We start from the raw sequence: 17,137 nt of genomic DNA on the forward strand, positions 1-17,137 counted from the left end.
AACAAAGCACTCAGATTTCTGTTGTAGACTGCCTTTTCTGTAATGTAGGTATGATGTTTGGGGGGGGGGGTCTTGGGTTACACAACTACTGTGATGTATGGATGATGTATGGAAGGGTGGTCTTGAGCTCCAGGGAAGGTAATTTAAAATGTCTATATAAGGGCAGGCACAACTTTGTTCGGGGTCCTCCTCCTTCTCCTGCGTGTGAGGGGAGCATCCTGTTGCAACAGTTCAATAAAAATCAAGCTTACAAGCTGCTTTGCTTCTCAATATTCTCTGGTTGGCCTCTGTTATTTTCTCCGACAGATGGAGAACCTACAAAGGACTCTATAAGGGCTCTTTTGTCCCCCATAAGGGAATAAGGGCAGATTTTTGTTTATTACAGTGATATCATATCACTGTATGGCTATAGTGGAGAGCAGGTTTGTGAGAGTAAGGTTTCCTTCCTTCTCTCTCTCTCTCTCTCTCTCTCTGTGTGTGTGTGTATGTGTGTGTGGCAAACAACAGAAGTAGCCATTCCTCCACTTAGCATTCTACCTGAGGCTGCCTTTATGTTTTTCTACCCAATAACACAACTTTGGAGCAGAAAGTGAGGAGGAATTAAAGAACCTCTTAATGAAGGTGAAAGAGGAGAGTGCAAAATATGGTCTGAAGCTCAACATCAAAAAAGCGAAGATCATGGCCACTGGTCCCATCACCTCCTTGCAAATAGAAGGGGAAGAAATGGAGGCAGTGAAAGATTTTACTTTCTTGGGCTCCATGATCACTGCAGATGGTGACAGCAGTCACGAAATTAAAAGATGCCTGCTTCTTGGGAGAAAAGCAATGATAAACCTAGACAGCATCTTAAAAAGCAGAGACATCACCTTGCTGACAAAGGTCCATATAATTAAAGCTATGATTTTCTCAGTAGTCATATATGGAAGTGAGAGCTGGACCATAAAGAAGGCTGATCACCAAAGAATTGATGCTTTTGAATTATGGTGCTGGAGGAGACTCTTGAGAGTCTCATGGACTGCAAGAAGATCAAACCTATCCATTCTGAAGGAAATCAGCCCTGAGTGCTCACTGGAAGGACAGATCGTGAAGCTGAGGCTTCAATACTTTGGCCACCTCATGAGAAGAGAAGACTCCCTGGGAAAGACCCTGATGCTGGGAAAGATTGAGGCACAAGGAGAAGGGGACGACAGAGGACGAGATGGTCGGACAGTGTTGTTGAAGCTACCAGCATGAGTTTGACCCATCTGCGGGAGGCAGTGAAAGACAGGAGTGCCTGGTGTTCTCTGGTCCATGGGGTCACGAAGAGTCGGACACAACTAAACGACTAAACAGCAACATTTACCTGCATGACTGTGACCTCAGATTAAGTAAGTAAAGCATTTTTAAACTTACTTCAGAGTGTCTTCTGTTTCACTGCATGAGGGTAGAAAGGGAGCCAGCTGCCTCAAGCAGCTGGAACATAATGAATGAAGGTTTAATATCCTATTCCTATGCTTCATTAATAATGATGGGATTTAAACACTCCTACTGAGGCTCTCTGTGTGTAAGTACTGTGGTTTTAAAACAGGCACTAGCCTGTTTTGTTTTTCTTTGCTAGTTAATCCACCTGAGGGTGGCATGGAGAAAAGCAGGTGAGAGGCGTAGCCTGGGGCAGGAGCATGACCAAGGGAATGTTCTAAGAGCAAATCAGAAGGTCTGGGGAGCCACATTCAATTCCCCGCACCCCAGCCCAAGTTTCCCCACCCTTGTTTTAGCTCCAAAAGGGCTTCTGGTGCAATTTACAATGATCAGTAATGAGATAGACCCTGCCCCATGGATTTACAATCCAAAGGACATGACACAAAAGGAAAAGGAGGGGAAAGAAAAATGGGAAACGCAAGTGCCAGTTCATGAAGCTACAATCTTCTCAGTGTTGTTGTTTTTAATGATCAAAATATATCTGCCTATGTTTTGAGAGGAAGTATTTAGCAATGTGCATTTTGAGAGCTAATACATTTAGAATTTCATATTCTGAGAAGAAATGGTTCCATTAACAGGAATTTAAAAGCAGGTTTCCATGTGTGTGGATTTTTTTTAAGAAAACAAAATGTGGTGGTTAATTCAGAAATGGAAGAGAACAGAGAGCAGATCCAACATTCTCTATCCACTAATGCAAGATCTCTTGTGCCAGCAGATAACAGATATTAAACTGAGCACAGCAAAATAATCCAACACAACAACTGTGTTACTGGTTGCTTGTTGTGCAACAACTAGTTCATGTTGTGCAATCCATCACACTAGACTCTTTGGCAATGTACTTGTTGCACTGGCAGAACCCTGTTGTGCAAGGGAAAACACAAGTATAGCACTAAGTGACTAAGTTCGCGCTACACTGGATGCAACCCAGGACTATCGGAGAACACGTGTAAAACTGAAGTGGACCTGAAACAGAGTGACTTGCCCATCCCTATTCCTAATGTAATGCTTCAATTTTAAAAAGAGAGAGAAAAGAAACCCAGGAAATTCAGAACTCCACAATATGGAGAGAATTTCCTTGACGAGAATTGCAAAAGGATCTGCAGCTGGCATTTGAATTTTCTCTTTGACAACAAGCTGATGCGCCTTCTGAACATAGCATGCTTAACATGCTTGTACATGATAGGTGGGTGCAGAAATATAGAGTGTTCACTCAGAGAGAGAGAGAGAGAGAGAGAGAGAGAGGTGGGTGGGTGGGTGGGTGGGTGGGTGGGTGTGTTATAATGTTTCACCTTATAAAATAGCACATTACTCATGGCTATGGGATCCAGTGGTCTAAAGTGGCCCAAATAGAAACAAGGAAGATAAGACTTTGGAATTAGAAATAAAGGCATCAGAAGGAGAGGTGGAAAAGAACAGGCAGCGAGGATGACCAGAAAACATAAGCAACAATTAATAAACATATAAACGGATGTCACTCACCTGTCGCTTCCCCAGACCACAGCCTAGCTGTTAATTATTCCAATCACAATGATGATATAGCTACATAATTGCTGTAATTGGTTCTTGATTCAGCTCCTAAATGTATGCGTGTGTGCTTAAGAGATAATGCATGTTTTAAAATATTTTCTAAACGATCCACAATTACACTGATAATTTGCCTTTGATCATTCATGTTTTTGTTACTCCCACTTCTTTTCTTTTCCAGATTGGGAAGCTTTGACAAGCATAATTCTTACCTCCCCAGAACAATGCCAGCGAGGCAGCCTTTGTCTTGCGGAGGGGAAGGAATGGATGCAAATGAGGTTCAGTGTCAAGGGGGGGCGGCTTTTAAAAATAATAATTATGATGGGGAGAAGAAGGGATGTCATAGAATTCCAACAGAAATGGGAGCAGAAATTGCTGGTGTCTGCTTATTCATCCATTCTTTGGGACACAAATGAATCAAGTGAATTAGTATCTTCTACAATTGTTTTTGTTTTTAGTTCCCAAATGATACCTGTATGTTTCTGCTCCAAGCTGCAATACAGTTTTGCTCAGTTTGCTCTAAGATTACATCCGCAAGCTCCTTTCATACCCTTGGATGCAGATCACCAGACCCTGGAAATTTGAATTCATTTTGAGAAGTGTTCACTCTAAAGGTTTTGACCTTTAAAGCCCTTCACGACCTAGGACCCTTGTACCTACGGGACTGCCTCTCCCAGTATGCCCCACAGAGAGCCTAAAGGTCCATAAATAGCAACACCCTAGTGGACCAGAGCCCTGCAGGATCTGATTTCTTTCCACAGGGTCTGTAGGACAGAGTTGTTCCGCCTGGCCTTTGTCTTGGAACCAATTTGATTCCCTCCCCCTCTTTCTTTTTCCTTTTTCCTTTCTCCTCCTGTGATGAGGCTACATTTTAATATTTTAATGTTTCAGTATTTTAATTGTTGTACTTTAATCTTGTTTTTAAGTTGTATTCATTCAAGTTGTTTTTATTATTGCTTGTTAGCTGCCCTGAGCCCGGCCTTGGCTGGGGAGGGCGGGGTATAAATAAAAATTATTATTATTATTATTATTATTATTATTATTATTATTATTATTATTATCATGGGCTGCAGCTTCCTCCTTGCATCACTTACAGTAGTACCTTGTTTTGCAACTGGGATCCATTCCAGAGCCCCGGCCGCTAGCCAAAAAGGATGCAGGGCAAAGTGCTGCATCTGCACCCATGTGTGGAGCGGTTTGTGCTTCTGCGCATGTGCAAGCGGCAAACCCAGAAGTAACCCATTCTGATACTTCCGGGCTTGCCGTGGATGTTCACCAGAATGGACGCTAGACGAGGCAGATGTTCACGGAGGTATTACTGTATTCTGTTATCACTAGCTTGGGTGCTGCTGTTCTTTTGGGTGAAGACAGAGGCAAAGTAGGTGTTGAGCAGTTCCACATTCTCTCTGTCACCCAATAGCATTTGTGCACATTTTGAATGCCAACTCTTTAGAAAGACCCCTTTTCCCCCACTTTAGTTTCAAGGAAGGAGAAAAATATAAACACAACGAGCCCTGCTGGGCCAGGCCAAAGGTCCCCCCCCCCCCTTCTCAACAGTGATCAAAGCAGATGTCTATAGGAAGCCTGCCAAATAAATAAATAATTGTTTACCCCATCCAATTCCGTAATAGTATAAATGCTTGCTCTCTTCAGATCCAAACACTTTGATCACCATACTGTAGAGATGAAATCCTTCCACTAGCATCCATGCAAAAGCACTCAAGAAGAAGAAATGGAGGAGAATGGCAAGGATTTTGCAGGGCACCTGCAAAGTAGAAGAAAGCAAATAAATAAATATCAAAATGCACAGAAATGTCAAAACTGTTGGTGCAAAAAACCAAAAACAAAACTATATAGGAAGGGGAATTCCTGAATGCCAAGATCCAAATTTGGGGCAAGTATTCTTTGGTGAGAGAACCTCAGCAGAGATTTAAGGTCACAAGATATGCAACGAAGTAGAACATGAAAATACGCACTGTTAGACCTTTAAAATATGCCTATCCAAATGAGATTCAAAATTTCCTCCTTCCCCCAGCAGAGGAAAAGAACACACACGTGGTAAGTTAAAAAATGAATTACTTACAAACTCTTCGAAAGTCGGGTACGTGTGCTTCAGAAAAGTTGCAGAGGCAGTAAAACTTAGTTACAAAGTAGTAGCAAAGTTCCTAGGTTATTGGTATAGGAACTCAAGAGTGGCTGGTGAGAGCCATATGGTTGAGCTGAAGCAATCAGCTCAAACCTTTTCACAAAAGCTTCTCAAAAAGACTGGGATAGGAATAATAGGCTGGATAACCTATTTCCTCCCAAGATAAGGGAAGTGACACAGCTAAGTCTGACAGGACAGCTTACTTTATGGTGTTAACCCTTTCATCCATTAATTAGACTTAAGCATGTTGGTTTTATTGGGAATAGTGATCCCACAAAACCATCCAATGCATCATTTCCAATAGTATTTATTACAATACACATACCAAATGCCCGAACTGTGTCACATACATTTTCTCAGCAATTCCTCCAGCTCCCATTTTTTCATCCTCATATTATAGATGCAAAGACTGAAGCTCATACTATCTGGCTTAAGGACTCTATCCTGTTCAGAAAGTTTATGACTGCTGAGGTTAAAGATCAACTTCTTGGAGGCTGCAAAGGTGACAAGGGTGGATATGAAGCTGCCTTATACCATCAGATAATTGGTCTATCTAGCTCGGGACTGCCTACACTGGCTGGCAGCAGCTCTCCAGGCTTTCAGAGAGAAGTCTATCCCAGCCCTACTTTCTGCATGCAAAGCAGATGTTGTGCCACTGAGCTATGATAATATAATAATAATAATAAATTTTATTCATATCCCGCCCTCCCCAGCCGAAGCCGGGCTCAGGGCGGCTAACAACAATAAAATAATATGAATGAATCTGTCAATTTTTGTTTCCCTCAGATTCTCATTTCCCTCCATTTTAAATTCAGTTCTCGACATTTCCACAGCAATTACCATTTGTGAATATCTCCTAAGAGAAATGTATTTTTAAATGTATTTTTAACTAAAATACACGTTTTTGGAAGCAATTTCCTCTGGTGTATGCATTTTTGTATACAGTACTGTTTGAATGGAGGACTGCATTGCAAAATTCAGAGAAGTGTGGATTTTGAGGATTAGATGTACTTTGGTTCACACACTGGTTTAAGTTGAATGAATTAGGTAGTTTGCCATTAAAATGAAAACAAAATAAAATTTATCTCCTCTCCCTAAATGCTGTGCATATGTTCCCCATTTGTAGGTGTTCTGTGGAAGGTCTTACAAAACTGGGGAAAGGTTGCTCACTGTACTGGGGAGCATCCCAGCATTGCCACAGTGGTGCATCTGGTTCTTCCCACTCTCTAATGCATCCTTTCAACTTAGCACAGGAAGCTAGACAAATGTCCCAATCTTGCCTAAGCAACTAAACAACTCTTTCTCTCTTACAACAGAGTCCAGTTTTCTAGGCAATACTGGAATTCTTGTTCTCACTTCCCATAATGCTCCAGAAGAGCCAGAAGCTAGGTAAGCAACCCTGGGTGGCCTGGGAAAGTGGGCAACACTTGCTCCTTTGCAGAAGCTCGCTCCCTGAAAGAGGGCAAGCATTACCTTGTTACCTAGACAACACTGGAATGCTTCCTCTCTTTCTGCAAGACTGGGACTTAGGCAAGGATCCCAAAATTGCCTAAGCAACTGAGTGGCTATCTCCATTGGCTGCAACATACTGCCAGAGTCCTTTCCACAATGAGACAGAAATCTTCAGAGTAGTGGATCGTTGTGGGTGCAGATAAAAATAAGCATTTGAAGCATTCGACAGAATTTCATGAAGTGCTTATTTGAGGTGGTGGACAGATCCTAATTTGAACTGTATTAGTTATCCCAGACTGGACAAATGGGCACACATACATACCAGTCCAAAATGGATATATTTATGGAGGAAAAAGAAAGTGTTCACTCAGAAACATCCTAACAGCCTTTCTCTGCATTTGTTTCATTTCAATGTTTTTGTCCCACTTTCCTGGCAATTGTATCTCAAAGTGTCTCACATCAATAAAAGGGAGAGCATGAGTGAGTCAGCAAATGAGTGAATGAGAAAGAGAGGTCCTGCCATCATATTTATAAATGAAAAAGAAAAGATACACAAAGGAAAGAGAGAAGAGGAAGAGAAGGAGAAAGAAGATCTGTTCTTCAAGGTCAGAAGAAAGAAGTGAACTTCAAGCATTTATACCCAGCTTCAGGAACGATTCATCTGCTGTTGCTGGTGTTCTTGCTTGAATAGTAGCTGGTGACTCTTGTTCCTTGGACTGCTGGATGGTGCTAAACTTGACTACTTCTGCAGTCCCAGGGCCTCTGGTACTTGGAACTGTGTATTTCTTTCATGCAGGGAGGCAGCAGGAACCCCCCATACACACAGATGTGCTCCCTCTCCGGTCTGATGGTTGAAGTCAGTTTGGTCTTTCAGATGCCACAAGGCTCTTCCTGAAAAGTTGCTACAGTGCGGGAGACTCCAGCTGCTTTGAAAAAGGTGACGGTGTGGCCACTCCTAAAGATACGCTCCTTCATTGGAAGTTCTTAAACAGAGACATCACCTTGCTGACAAAGGTCCGTATAGTTAAAGCTATGGTCTTCCCAGTAGTGATGTATGGAAGTGAGAGCTGGACCATAAAGAAGGCTGATCGCCAAAGAATTGATGCTTTTGAATTATGGTGCTGGAGGAGATTCTTGAGAGTCTCATGGACTGCAAGAAGATCAGACCTATCCATTCTGAAGGAAATCAGCCCTGAGTGCTCACTGGAAGGACAGATCCTGAAGCTGAGGCCACCTCATGAGAAGAGAAGACTCCCTGGAAAAGACCCTGATGCTGGGAAGATTGAGCGCACAAGAAGAAGGGGACGACAGAGGACGAGATGGTTGGACAGTGTTCTCGAAGCTACTAACATGAGTTTGACCAAACTGTGGGAGGCAGTGGAAGACAGGAGTGCCTGGCGTGCTCTGGTCCATGGGGTCACAAAGAGTCGGACACAACTAAACAACAACAACAAAAGTTTGGATGGTCAGGAATTCTTAAGCTGTGATTCCTACATTGTGGAGAGTTGGACTAGATGACCCTCAGGCTCCCTTCCAACTGTACAGTTCTATGATATTATAATTCTACCTCAAAGAGATCATTACAGCTTTTCTGTCCAGGCTTCCCCTTTCCTGTAGCTTTTCTGCCCAGGCTCCCCTTCCTTCTGCTTGGTCGAAACAGCCAAGCTTAAAAAGTGGGTTGTGCATTCCTACGCCCTCCTCATGTAGGCATGTGTGTTTGTTTCCCTCTTGTTCTCATTGCATTCCCTTCTTGAGTGGGTTTTCTGACTGTAACTTGTTTCCGAGTGACTGCTGGAGCTCTTCCTTCAAGAGACCATTGTGGTGGGATTGAATCAACCATTTCTCTGCAGTCCACCTTGCCTGGCTTTCTGTTCAAATGGGTTGCAGACACAGCTTCCCCACTGCATTGAGAATGGTTGTTTTGCTTTGCTGGGGCAAAAGACAAAAGAATGCATTTTCCTCGGGAAAATGATTCATGTTATTACAATCCATGAAAGCCAGTGGTTTTCTCCCTTTGTGTGTAGTTTTGTTTGTTCTGAATCCATCAAAAGAGAAAACAAAAGAATAACAAATCTTATTCTTCAGCAAGACGATGTCACCATCCACACCTCCCTGTTCCTCAAGTAACACACAGGGTATAATTCCCCTTGACCTCAATTACTTTAAAATGCAGGCAGGGGTGGAGAGAAGAGTTATTCCATTTTACAGAAAGCAGAAAGCATTCAGACCTCCTCTGAGATCTACAAGGTCTCCACAGGCAGGGAATGTTTGTAAAGGTGTTCAGAATTGAACCAGGAAGTCCCTGAGGGTGGAACTACCTCAGACAGTGTGAACCTGCCACTCAACACCTGTGTCAATCAGGCCTGTGGTCAGAATGTAGCAGCAGTGAAAGGGCCTAATTCTCTTGTGTGGATTGGAAAGCATCTATCAATCAGATGGCGCAATCCTCTGAATTTTGCTACGCAGTTCCACAGAAATGTATATTTTATTGGGAGAAGACATTCAAAAATGGGTATTTTATGTGAAAGTACAAAGATGTGTGTTTTAGCAAAATATGTATACAAAATTCACATAACATGAGTATAATTTAATTGCAATGTTTTGTGTTGCAATGTTAATTGCAATGTTTTAATTGCAATGTTTCAATCCACCCAAAAGCGAATGGACCTCTGGGAGCATGTAATAATGACACAGGATAAAATAGGCTGATCTGTCCATCCTCGGTCCTTTCCCTTTAAAAAAGAATGGTGCAGTGGTCAGCACCAAATGACCGGATCTGAGAGAGACCCTTGCAGCGCCACTGATTTTTTTGAGGAAAATGTCCTCAAGTCAGGAGAAGAGTTGGAAAGCAAAATGGCAGCTCATAATACTGATCAGAGCACTTTTGGTAGAGTTCCCTGATGCCACAAGGTGGGGTTACCAGAACTCACAACATGAAGGGGGCTTACCAGCAGGCACTTTACTGGGGGGTCTCCTCACTCTGGAGCCTGACATCCATTGATACTGGTAGGGCTGAAAGCAGAAAGTCCACCACATGGTGGATGCAGAGCAAATGACAAGCGGAGCCAGCTAATTCTCGTTTTGCCCTCCTGCTGCTGCCTGCTGAGTTTTAGAAGGAGCAACAGTGAGACTAAGGAGTACGAAGCTGACAGGCTGCGTGATCCCTCACCCTGGACTGGTTGTATCTGAGAAGGTAGGCAGGTGTGGGTTGGCCAATAGACCAAGGTTGGTGGCTCAGTGCCCCATTTTCCTTAATGGACCAGCTTCCATTGCCTGGAGTCAGTCTATAGGCTCAGAAAAACTAGGAATTGGCCAAGTCCGGGATTAATATGAAATGCAAGAAAGAATGTGATTTTCTGGTCTTGCCTGACCAATAGAGCAGTCACCTCTGCCTGTTGCAAGCAGTTTTCAAAACTCCCATTGTTCTAGGCACATTTTGCGACAGGGAATTTCATTAGTGCGAGCAGTTTCAGCTTTGTATTCTGGTTATAAAAAAGTGTGCCTAGACATTCCGTTGTTGCACCCATAACCTAGGTTTAAGGTGCCATTTAGCTCCTAGTTTTCATATCTCAGTTGCTTACACTGGTTGCAAGCACTGCATGCCAGACCCAGCGGAAAAGTTGGAGGAAAACCCTTCAGGCAAGGCTGAAGCCCTTGTTGAAATTAGGCTTTAAAAAAAGAAGAAGAAAGCAATGGCTGCATTTCTAAGAGTTTGGAGCCCAGACTCCCACCAGTTCCTCCAAGCAGAAATCCAAAAGGAAAGCAAGCACACTTTACCCTAATATATGCATTTTTGTATACATCATTTGCTTGGGAAATTGCATTACAAAATTCAGAGGAGAGCAAATCTCAAAGGATGACTCTGTGTTGGTTCATATATTGGATCTGGAAGTGTGAATGAGGTAGGTTTGCCTTTTAATGTGAAGTGAATTGAATTCCCACCCCCAATTCCTAAATTTGAGCCCAGTTCTGGACCAAATCTGCCTCTGTAGAACCCCTGGTGACTTCAGTGAGGACACAGTGGGGTCTTCTCCCTTCCTCCAACCACCCAATGCATGGGGTGCTAGATTTCCAGTCTCACCCCTGGGGTTTGGAAGGTGAGGGAGAAAGACTCCCAGGAGGAAATTATGAGTCTTGGTGAGGTGTGGGAAGGTAACAGAAATGAAGCATTTTAATTATTCAACTTGAGTTAAAATCCAAGCCAAAGAAGAACTTCTGGCATATTAATTCCTTGCCACCAAGATTTATATTTTCAAGCAAGGGAAGCATTTGGCAATATGTGCAGAATTACCCTTACTCTGCAAAGCCTGCGCTGAATTCCCTAGGAACAAAGAGAAAAACAGCACCAACCCCTGTGGGCGTTAGCCATGTGAACCCACTTCTTCTGTACTGGAACTGCGGTTTCAAATCATGAGTGAAAACTTGGCGAATCGGGCTTCCAAGGCTGGCTACACAGAGATCTCAGTGGGAGTTGCAATTTGAGAGAGCGAGACGAAGGTTATTTGGTTTTGCTTTTTGCTTTACTGCAAAAGCACAACAGGTTTGAAGCTGTGTTAGAGGAGTGGAGTGCTAGCAACAATATACAGGCTGCAGAACTGGAAAGAATGCTGGTTTCTGCCACCAATGTGTGGTGTGTTTTTTTACTGCCAGCTGGTCACTTCCCTAACAAACTCTCACTTTTCTTTGCTCATCTACAAAACCTTTTGAACATGTTTTGTGAACGGCAAGGTGTGAGAAATGTTGCCTCCGCACACCACCTTCCTATTTTCAAAATCCATTTGGAATCTGTTTCTGCTATGTGAAGTCTATCTGCTTCCTGGCACCCTCGAAGGCAAGAGCAGAAACCCTCTGGCCAAGGTAGAAGCAAATGCTGTTTTGTTCTTCATTTGAGGGATTTTTCTTTTCTTTTCTGCAGCACCAGCCTGTGAAGCAACTTGAATCAGCAACCTGCTTATTGTTTGGGGGGAAACGGGCATTTGGTAGATTCGCCTTTAAATGTGAACAGAATGAAATTTCACCCCTAGTCCCAATTCTGGCTCTAGGATTCTATGAATCTACTGCCCATCAGTACTTTGGGTGACCCAGATTTCTAGGGTTTGGCGAGCATGAGAAAACCTTCTCTGTGTTTGTTTTCTCCACACTGTGCATAATTTTACGACTATATCAAGTCTTTCCTCCCTCCACCCAGACACAGTTGCCACCTTTCAAAACTCAACACTTTTCAACTGGAATAGTGCTTACACGTGTGTGTGTGTGTGTGTGTGTGTGTGTGTGTGTACACACAAAAATGAAGACAGCAACCATGACAATAAGAAATTCTCCCCCGCTCATTCAAATCAGATCTTGCTCCCTACACTCATGTTATTTCTTCCAGCTTCAATTACTCCTCTGGAGTTACACAAAGTGTCTTGCTGATTTATTGAAGATGGTTTCATTGTATATTCCCTTCCCTTGTTTTTTTTTTGTTTTTGTTTTTGTTTTTTGTGTTGTTTTTGTATTTTTGTATTTTCTGGTTCTATCTTTCTCTGCTCAGCTTCACTCTCTCCAAGTTTTGATTGCCCTTCTAAAAAGTAATCTGTCTTCTCACGTTTACCACCACACAATATACCGTATTTTTTGCTCTATAAGACTCACTTTTTCCTTCCTAAAAAGTAAGGGGAAATGTGTGTGCGTCTTATGGAGCGAATGCAGGCTGCGCAGCTATCCCAGAAGCCAGAACAGCAAGAGGGATTGCTGCTTTATCCCTCTTGCTGTTCTGGCTTCTGAGATTCAGAATATTTTTGTTTCTTGTTTTCCTCCTCCAAAAACTAGGTGCGTCTTGTGGTCTGGTGTGTCTTATAGAGTGAAAAATACGGTATCCTTATCTTCCTCCTGCAGGGATGTTGCTTAGGATCTCCGCCCAATTGCAATGTGGGAGAGGGAGAGAAGGGAAGGTTTCTCATTTTGCACACCTGCATACACTTCTAGCTTGCAGCGGACCCCCAGGCAGCAAATGGAAATATATCTCTGGGGTCTGAACATCTAGCAGAACCTGGACCTGGCTATCTTTCTTGCCTTCAGAACTATCCAGGATTGTCTGAACCTGCACCTTCCTTCACCTTTGCCTTGCCCTTGCTCTCTCTCTTGCACCATTCTCAAGATCCTGCCCCACATAAAAACATAAAGAGAGCCTACTGTATCGGGCCAATGACATATCTTGCCCAGCATCCTGTTCTCACAGTAGCCAACCAGATGCCTGTGCAAAACCCACAAGCAGGATCTGTGCACAAGAACACTCTACCCTCCTGTGGTTTCCAGCAACTGGGTGTCAGGGACTGGACTGAAGAGGATGAGGGGAAGGAGCAGGAATGGTGGAAATCACCACCACCTCCTTCTCCTGTAGCTTCCAGAGAGGAGAGAGACAGTCTCAAATTACAGCTGGGCCTTGAGCAAGATAGCAGCTCTGAGACAGGAGAATAGCAGAGTTATGTGTTGTTAGGAGAAGGAGACGGGGAGGCAGAGCAGCTAGCTGAGGTCCAGCGCCAAGGGCCTTCTGGCGGTTCCCTCGCTGCGAGAAGCAAAGCTACAGGGAACCAGGCAGAGGGCCTTCTCAGTAGTGGCGCCCGCCCTGTGGAACGCCCTCCCATCAGATGTCAAAGAGATAAACAGCTATCTGATATTTAGAAGACATCTGAAGGCAGCCCTGTTCAGGGAAGTTTTTAATGTGTGATATTTTAATGCATTCTTAATCTTTATTGGAAGCCGCCCAGAGTGGCTGGGGAAACCCAACCAGATGGGCGGGGTACAACTATTTAATTATTATTATTATTATTATTATTATTATTATTATTATTATTATAGCTGACCATCATTGGACAGCATAACCAATGGTTATGGTGTTTGCAAGAACAAAGAGTGCAAAGACAAGAAGCAAAGACGTAGAAGCAAATGCTGTTGCTAGAGGGGGAAGGTGGAGGAGTTCAGTGCGAGCAACTCCATTATGGGGAATGACCAGAATTCTTTATCTTTACTCTGATGGCTGAATAAATCATGCATAAGAACTTTCTTGTTTCCTCCCTGCCTCTTGGTGCCAGTGGGGGATGGGGGGGAGAGAGAATTCCTCAAGCCTGACACTGGGATTCAGAAGCATGAACAACCTCCATCAATGGAGGTAGAGCATAGCCTTCATGGCTAGCAGCCATTGATGACCTTCTCCTCCATGAATTTGTCTAATCTTCTTTTAAAGCCATCCATGTTGGTGGCCATTACCGCTTCCTGCGGGAGCAAAATGGGGGACAAGGCTGAGACTTCATATGGAACTGTCTCATGAAAACCTCCTTGGGACTATATTTCCTGTCTGATATGTCTATTTTTCTGCAGGCTATATTTGGATGAAGAAATCCAGTTCCCATCAAATGCTGTGAGATTCTCAGATGAAGCCCCATGATTATGATTATTAATAGCATTAATTACTGACTTAAGCAGCAGCCCACGGCCTGCTTGTGATTAAAGCATGACTTTATTGTCTGATACATGCTGCCCAGAATGGAAGTGCACACACCTGTCATGTTCTATTTGTCATGATGACTGTAGAACTAATGCAAAATGGGGGGGGGGGGACAAAACTCTTTTTTGAAATGGCAGAAGAACTATGGTGCCACATCCTTGTTGCTGTGGTAGCCACTGTGGCAAATCAGTACAGTTGCTATCTTTTAAATACTGGCTGTGTTTAGGGATGTCAGAGAGTTCTGTGGGAAACAAAAATGGGAGTGGAAATGGCAGTGTTTGCTTTATTCATCTCAGGTCCAGTATGGAAATTTACCCAGTATACAATACAATAACAATCAGTATTCACTGTCGCTGTTGCTTTCAGTCCACAAACGATACTTTACTGACTACGTTCCCCACCACTTGATTTGCATTCCCTTTGCACTGAAATGAATGGGGCAAAATAAGATAATGACAACATAATTGCAAACTTAATTGTATATATAGGTTTTATAAGAAACACGTTTGCCAGCCAATTCCCACCCATTGTAAACTTACCGTCCCAGGATTGAACTGGAAGCTTATAAGCAGTAGGATCTGAGCCACTAAGATGGCAAATGACAGGTTGGCGTGGATGTGGTAGCGTTGGTTACATATGGTGCTGACAGAGCTGTGGGAAGGGAAGGAATTGATTAGTATTCTGAGATGAAATGGCTTGTTAACAATGCAACTGAAAGGACTTTGTTTCCTAAATTTACCCGTCTTTCAGGATTAAGCTGTGTCGGATAAGATTTCCCAGTGAAATCAACCCAAAGGACTGGATAGTACGTTATGGTTTCAATCATATGCACATGTTCTTGGGAATAATCCCCAAGTGAATGAAGTCAGACTTGCTCCTGAATATATACAAATAGGATTGCTATCTGAGTGACATCTCTATCTTCCACCATATGGATTTGCTATGGCATGTAATGATTCTATCAACACAGGCAGAAGATTAAAGCACTGGAGGCTGGTTCATTGCAGAGAATGGGCCCCACCAATCTCCTTCTGCCCTCAGCCAGCCCCCACCTGCCTGCCTTCCTACTCACATCCATCCCAAAGGGCGAAGCAGGATGTCTGCTTCCTCTTCCTTAGTCTCTGTGTTGCCCCTTGTAGAAAGCGGAGAAGAGGAAAGGGACAAAACTAGAATTGGATGGCTCTGCCACCTACTGTTTATTCCCCTGCTTTCTGCCCTACCAATAGCAATGGTCACCAGCCACTGCTGCTTATAACCTGAAGTGGGTTGAAAAGTAAGCATGACAGAGGCAGCTCAACATCATGTATCACACAAATGAGGCTAAAAATTAAGCCAGCTCCTTCTGAAACTATGGAGAACTACTGATCTATATTTCATCTTTTCACAATTTGACCCACATAATGAAAGCTTTTTTAAAAAAAATGGTGCTTTGGGTGCACAGACAAGCTCCAACAGTAATTTCAGGAAGCAAGCAGCGCTGGACAGCCATGACAACTGTCCATTAATAGAGGTTACATAAATTTAATATGCAGCCTACCAGAAGGCAACTGCAGTAATGTTCTAAGGAAAGAACTGGATGCTTGCTGTCATCAGACAGAGCAGGACCTAATCATCTGCTACATTCCACAGATCTGACCTTGCAGCAGTTCCACAGCAGAGTGTGACATGCCTCACTCACATCCTAATGAGACCTACCCCTCTAGCTACAAAATTATTTTTTAATTGGGATGGTACCATGTCAAAGCAAATGCTACATAGGTCTCAGAATGTCAACTCCCTTTGCACCAACTAATTTTTAAGTCACTTGGTGGACAGGAGCTACCTGCAGGCATCGTTGCAGTTTCAGGTGTTCAACAAAGTAGAAAAAAAAATTCAACACCTAATCTGTTCCCTTACCACAATCTGCCTCTGGATTCAACAAAAGCAATCAATACAGCATGAAAAGCAGCAATGAAAAACCAACTATATATGAGTAGTTGTACCAAGATTTCTGTGTGTGTGTGTGTGTTCATGTTTATCATATTTATATTTTTGTTATGTTCATTATATATGAGGAGTATGGAGTGTTAGGGGGTGGGTAGGACCTCTGGTGGATGGATCAAACATATCCATTCTGAAGGAAATCAGCCCTGAGTGCTCACTGGAAGGACAGATCCTGAAGCTGAGGCTCCAAGACTTTGGCCACCTCATGAGAAGAGAAGACTCCCTGGAAAAGACCCTGATGTTGGGGAAGATTGAGGGCACAAGGAGAAGGGGACGACAGAGGACGAGATGGTTGGACAGTGTTCTCGAAGCTACCAGCATGAGTTTGACCAAACTGCGGGAGGCAGTGGAAGACAGGAGTGCCTGACGTGCTCTGGTCCATGGGGTCACGAAGAGTCGGACACAACTAAACGACTGAACAACAACAACAACAGGACCTCTGGTGGGGGGCACTCCATGTTCCTTCTGGGGTAGTTTGTTCATCTTTGGTCCTCACCCTGCACTCAGCTCTCACCTGTGGCTCCTGGAAGCTGTCAGCGTGCGACAGCAGCCACACCTCGGGAAACAGTTTCAACTGAGTTAGGGACTTCCCTGCATGCAAAGACAGACTCTGGTGGATTGAGTGGATGAGGCCAAGGGTGGGTCCAATGATCAAGAAGGCAGGTTCTGCACGTGCTGTAGAGGGAAGTGAGGGGCAGATGGGGCTGGTCCACCTGGGAAGGTAGTCCACCGAGGAGAAGGAAGTCTCTGATCCTAAGCCTCCTCTACATTGCAGGATAACTTCAGGAGAAGAAAGGGCTAAGGAGTAAACCCTACACAAATCTGGGGTGGAGTCCCTAAGACAGTTGGATGTTGTCTTGTATGCCTCCTTCCGGCAACTCCCACAGCCAAGCTGGTGTTCTGCTTTCCTTTGCGACGCATCAGCGAGGTCAAGAGGAGATATTGTCATCTGGACAGCCCAGAACCTCCATACAGGACCACCCAGTCTTGCTTCTTAAGGAGGTCGCTTCTGTGCTGCTAACTCAACTGTTTGGCTTCGCCACCAGAGGTGCACCCCATTGACTCTTGAGACAGATGGATGCCAGCAG

At 43.7% G+C, this 17,137-nt stretch overlaps 1 protein-coding gene across 2 annotated transcripts in view; it reads right to left on the reverse strand.

The window, feature by feature from the left end:
* Positions 1-17,137, reverse strand: part of ADGRD1 (adhesion G protein-coupled receptor D1) — a 270,737-nt gene that overhangs the window by 78,595 nt on the left and 175,005 nt on the right. For both annotated transcript variants that reach the window (XM_081842242.1, XM_081842243.1), the window contains 2 exons: positions 14,606-14,717; positions 4,594-4,747 (listed from right to left, as the gene is read on the reverse strand). In XM_081842242.1, coding sequence (XP_081698368.1) covers positions 4,594-4,747; positions 14,606-14,717 — 266 coding nt within the window. The remainder of the gene's footprint in view (positions 1-4,593; positions 4,748-14,605; positions 14,718-17,137) is intronic.

The sequence above is a fragment of the Podarcis erhardii genome (assembly GCF_964252035.2).
Source record: "Podarcis erhardii genome assembly, chromosome: 15".
Lineage (NCBI taxonomy): Eukaryota > Metazoa > Chordata > Lepidosauria > Squamata > Lacertidae > Podarcis > Podarcis erhardii.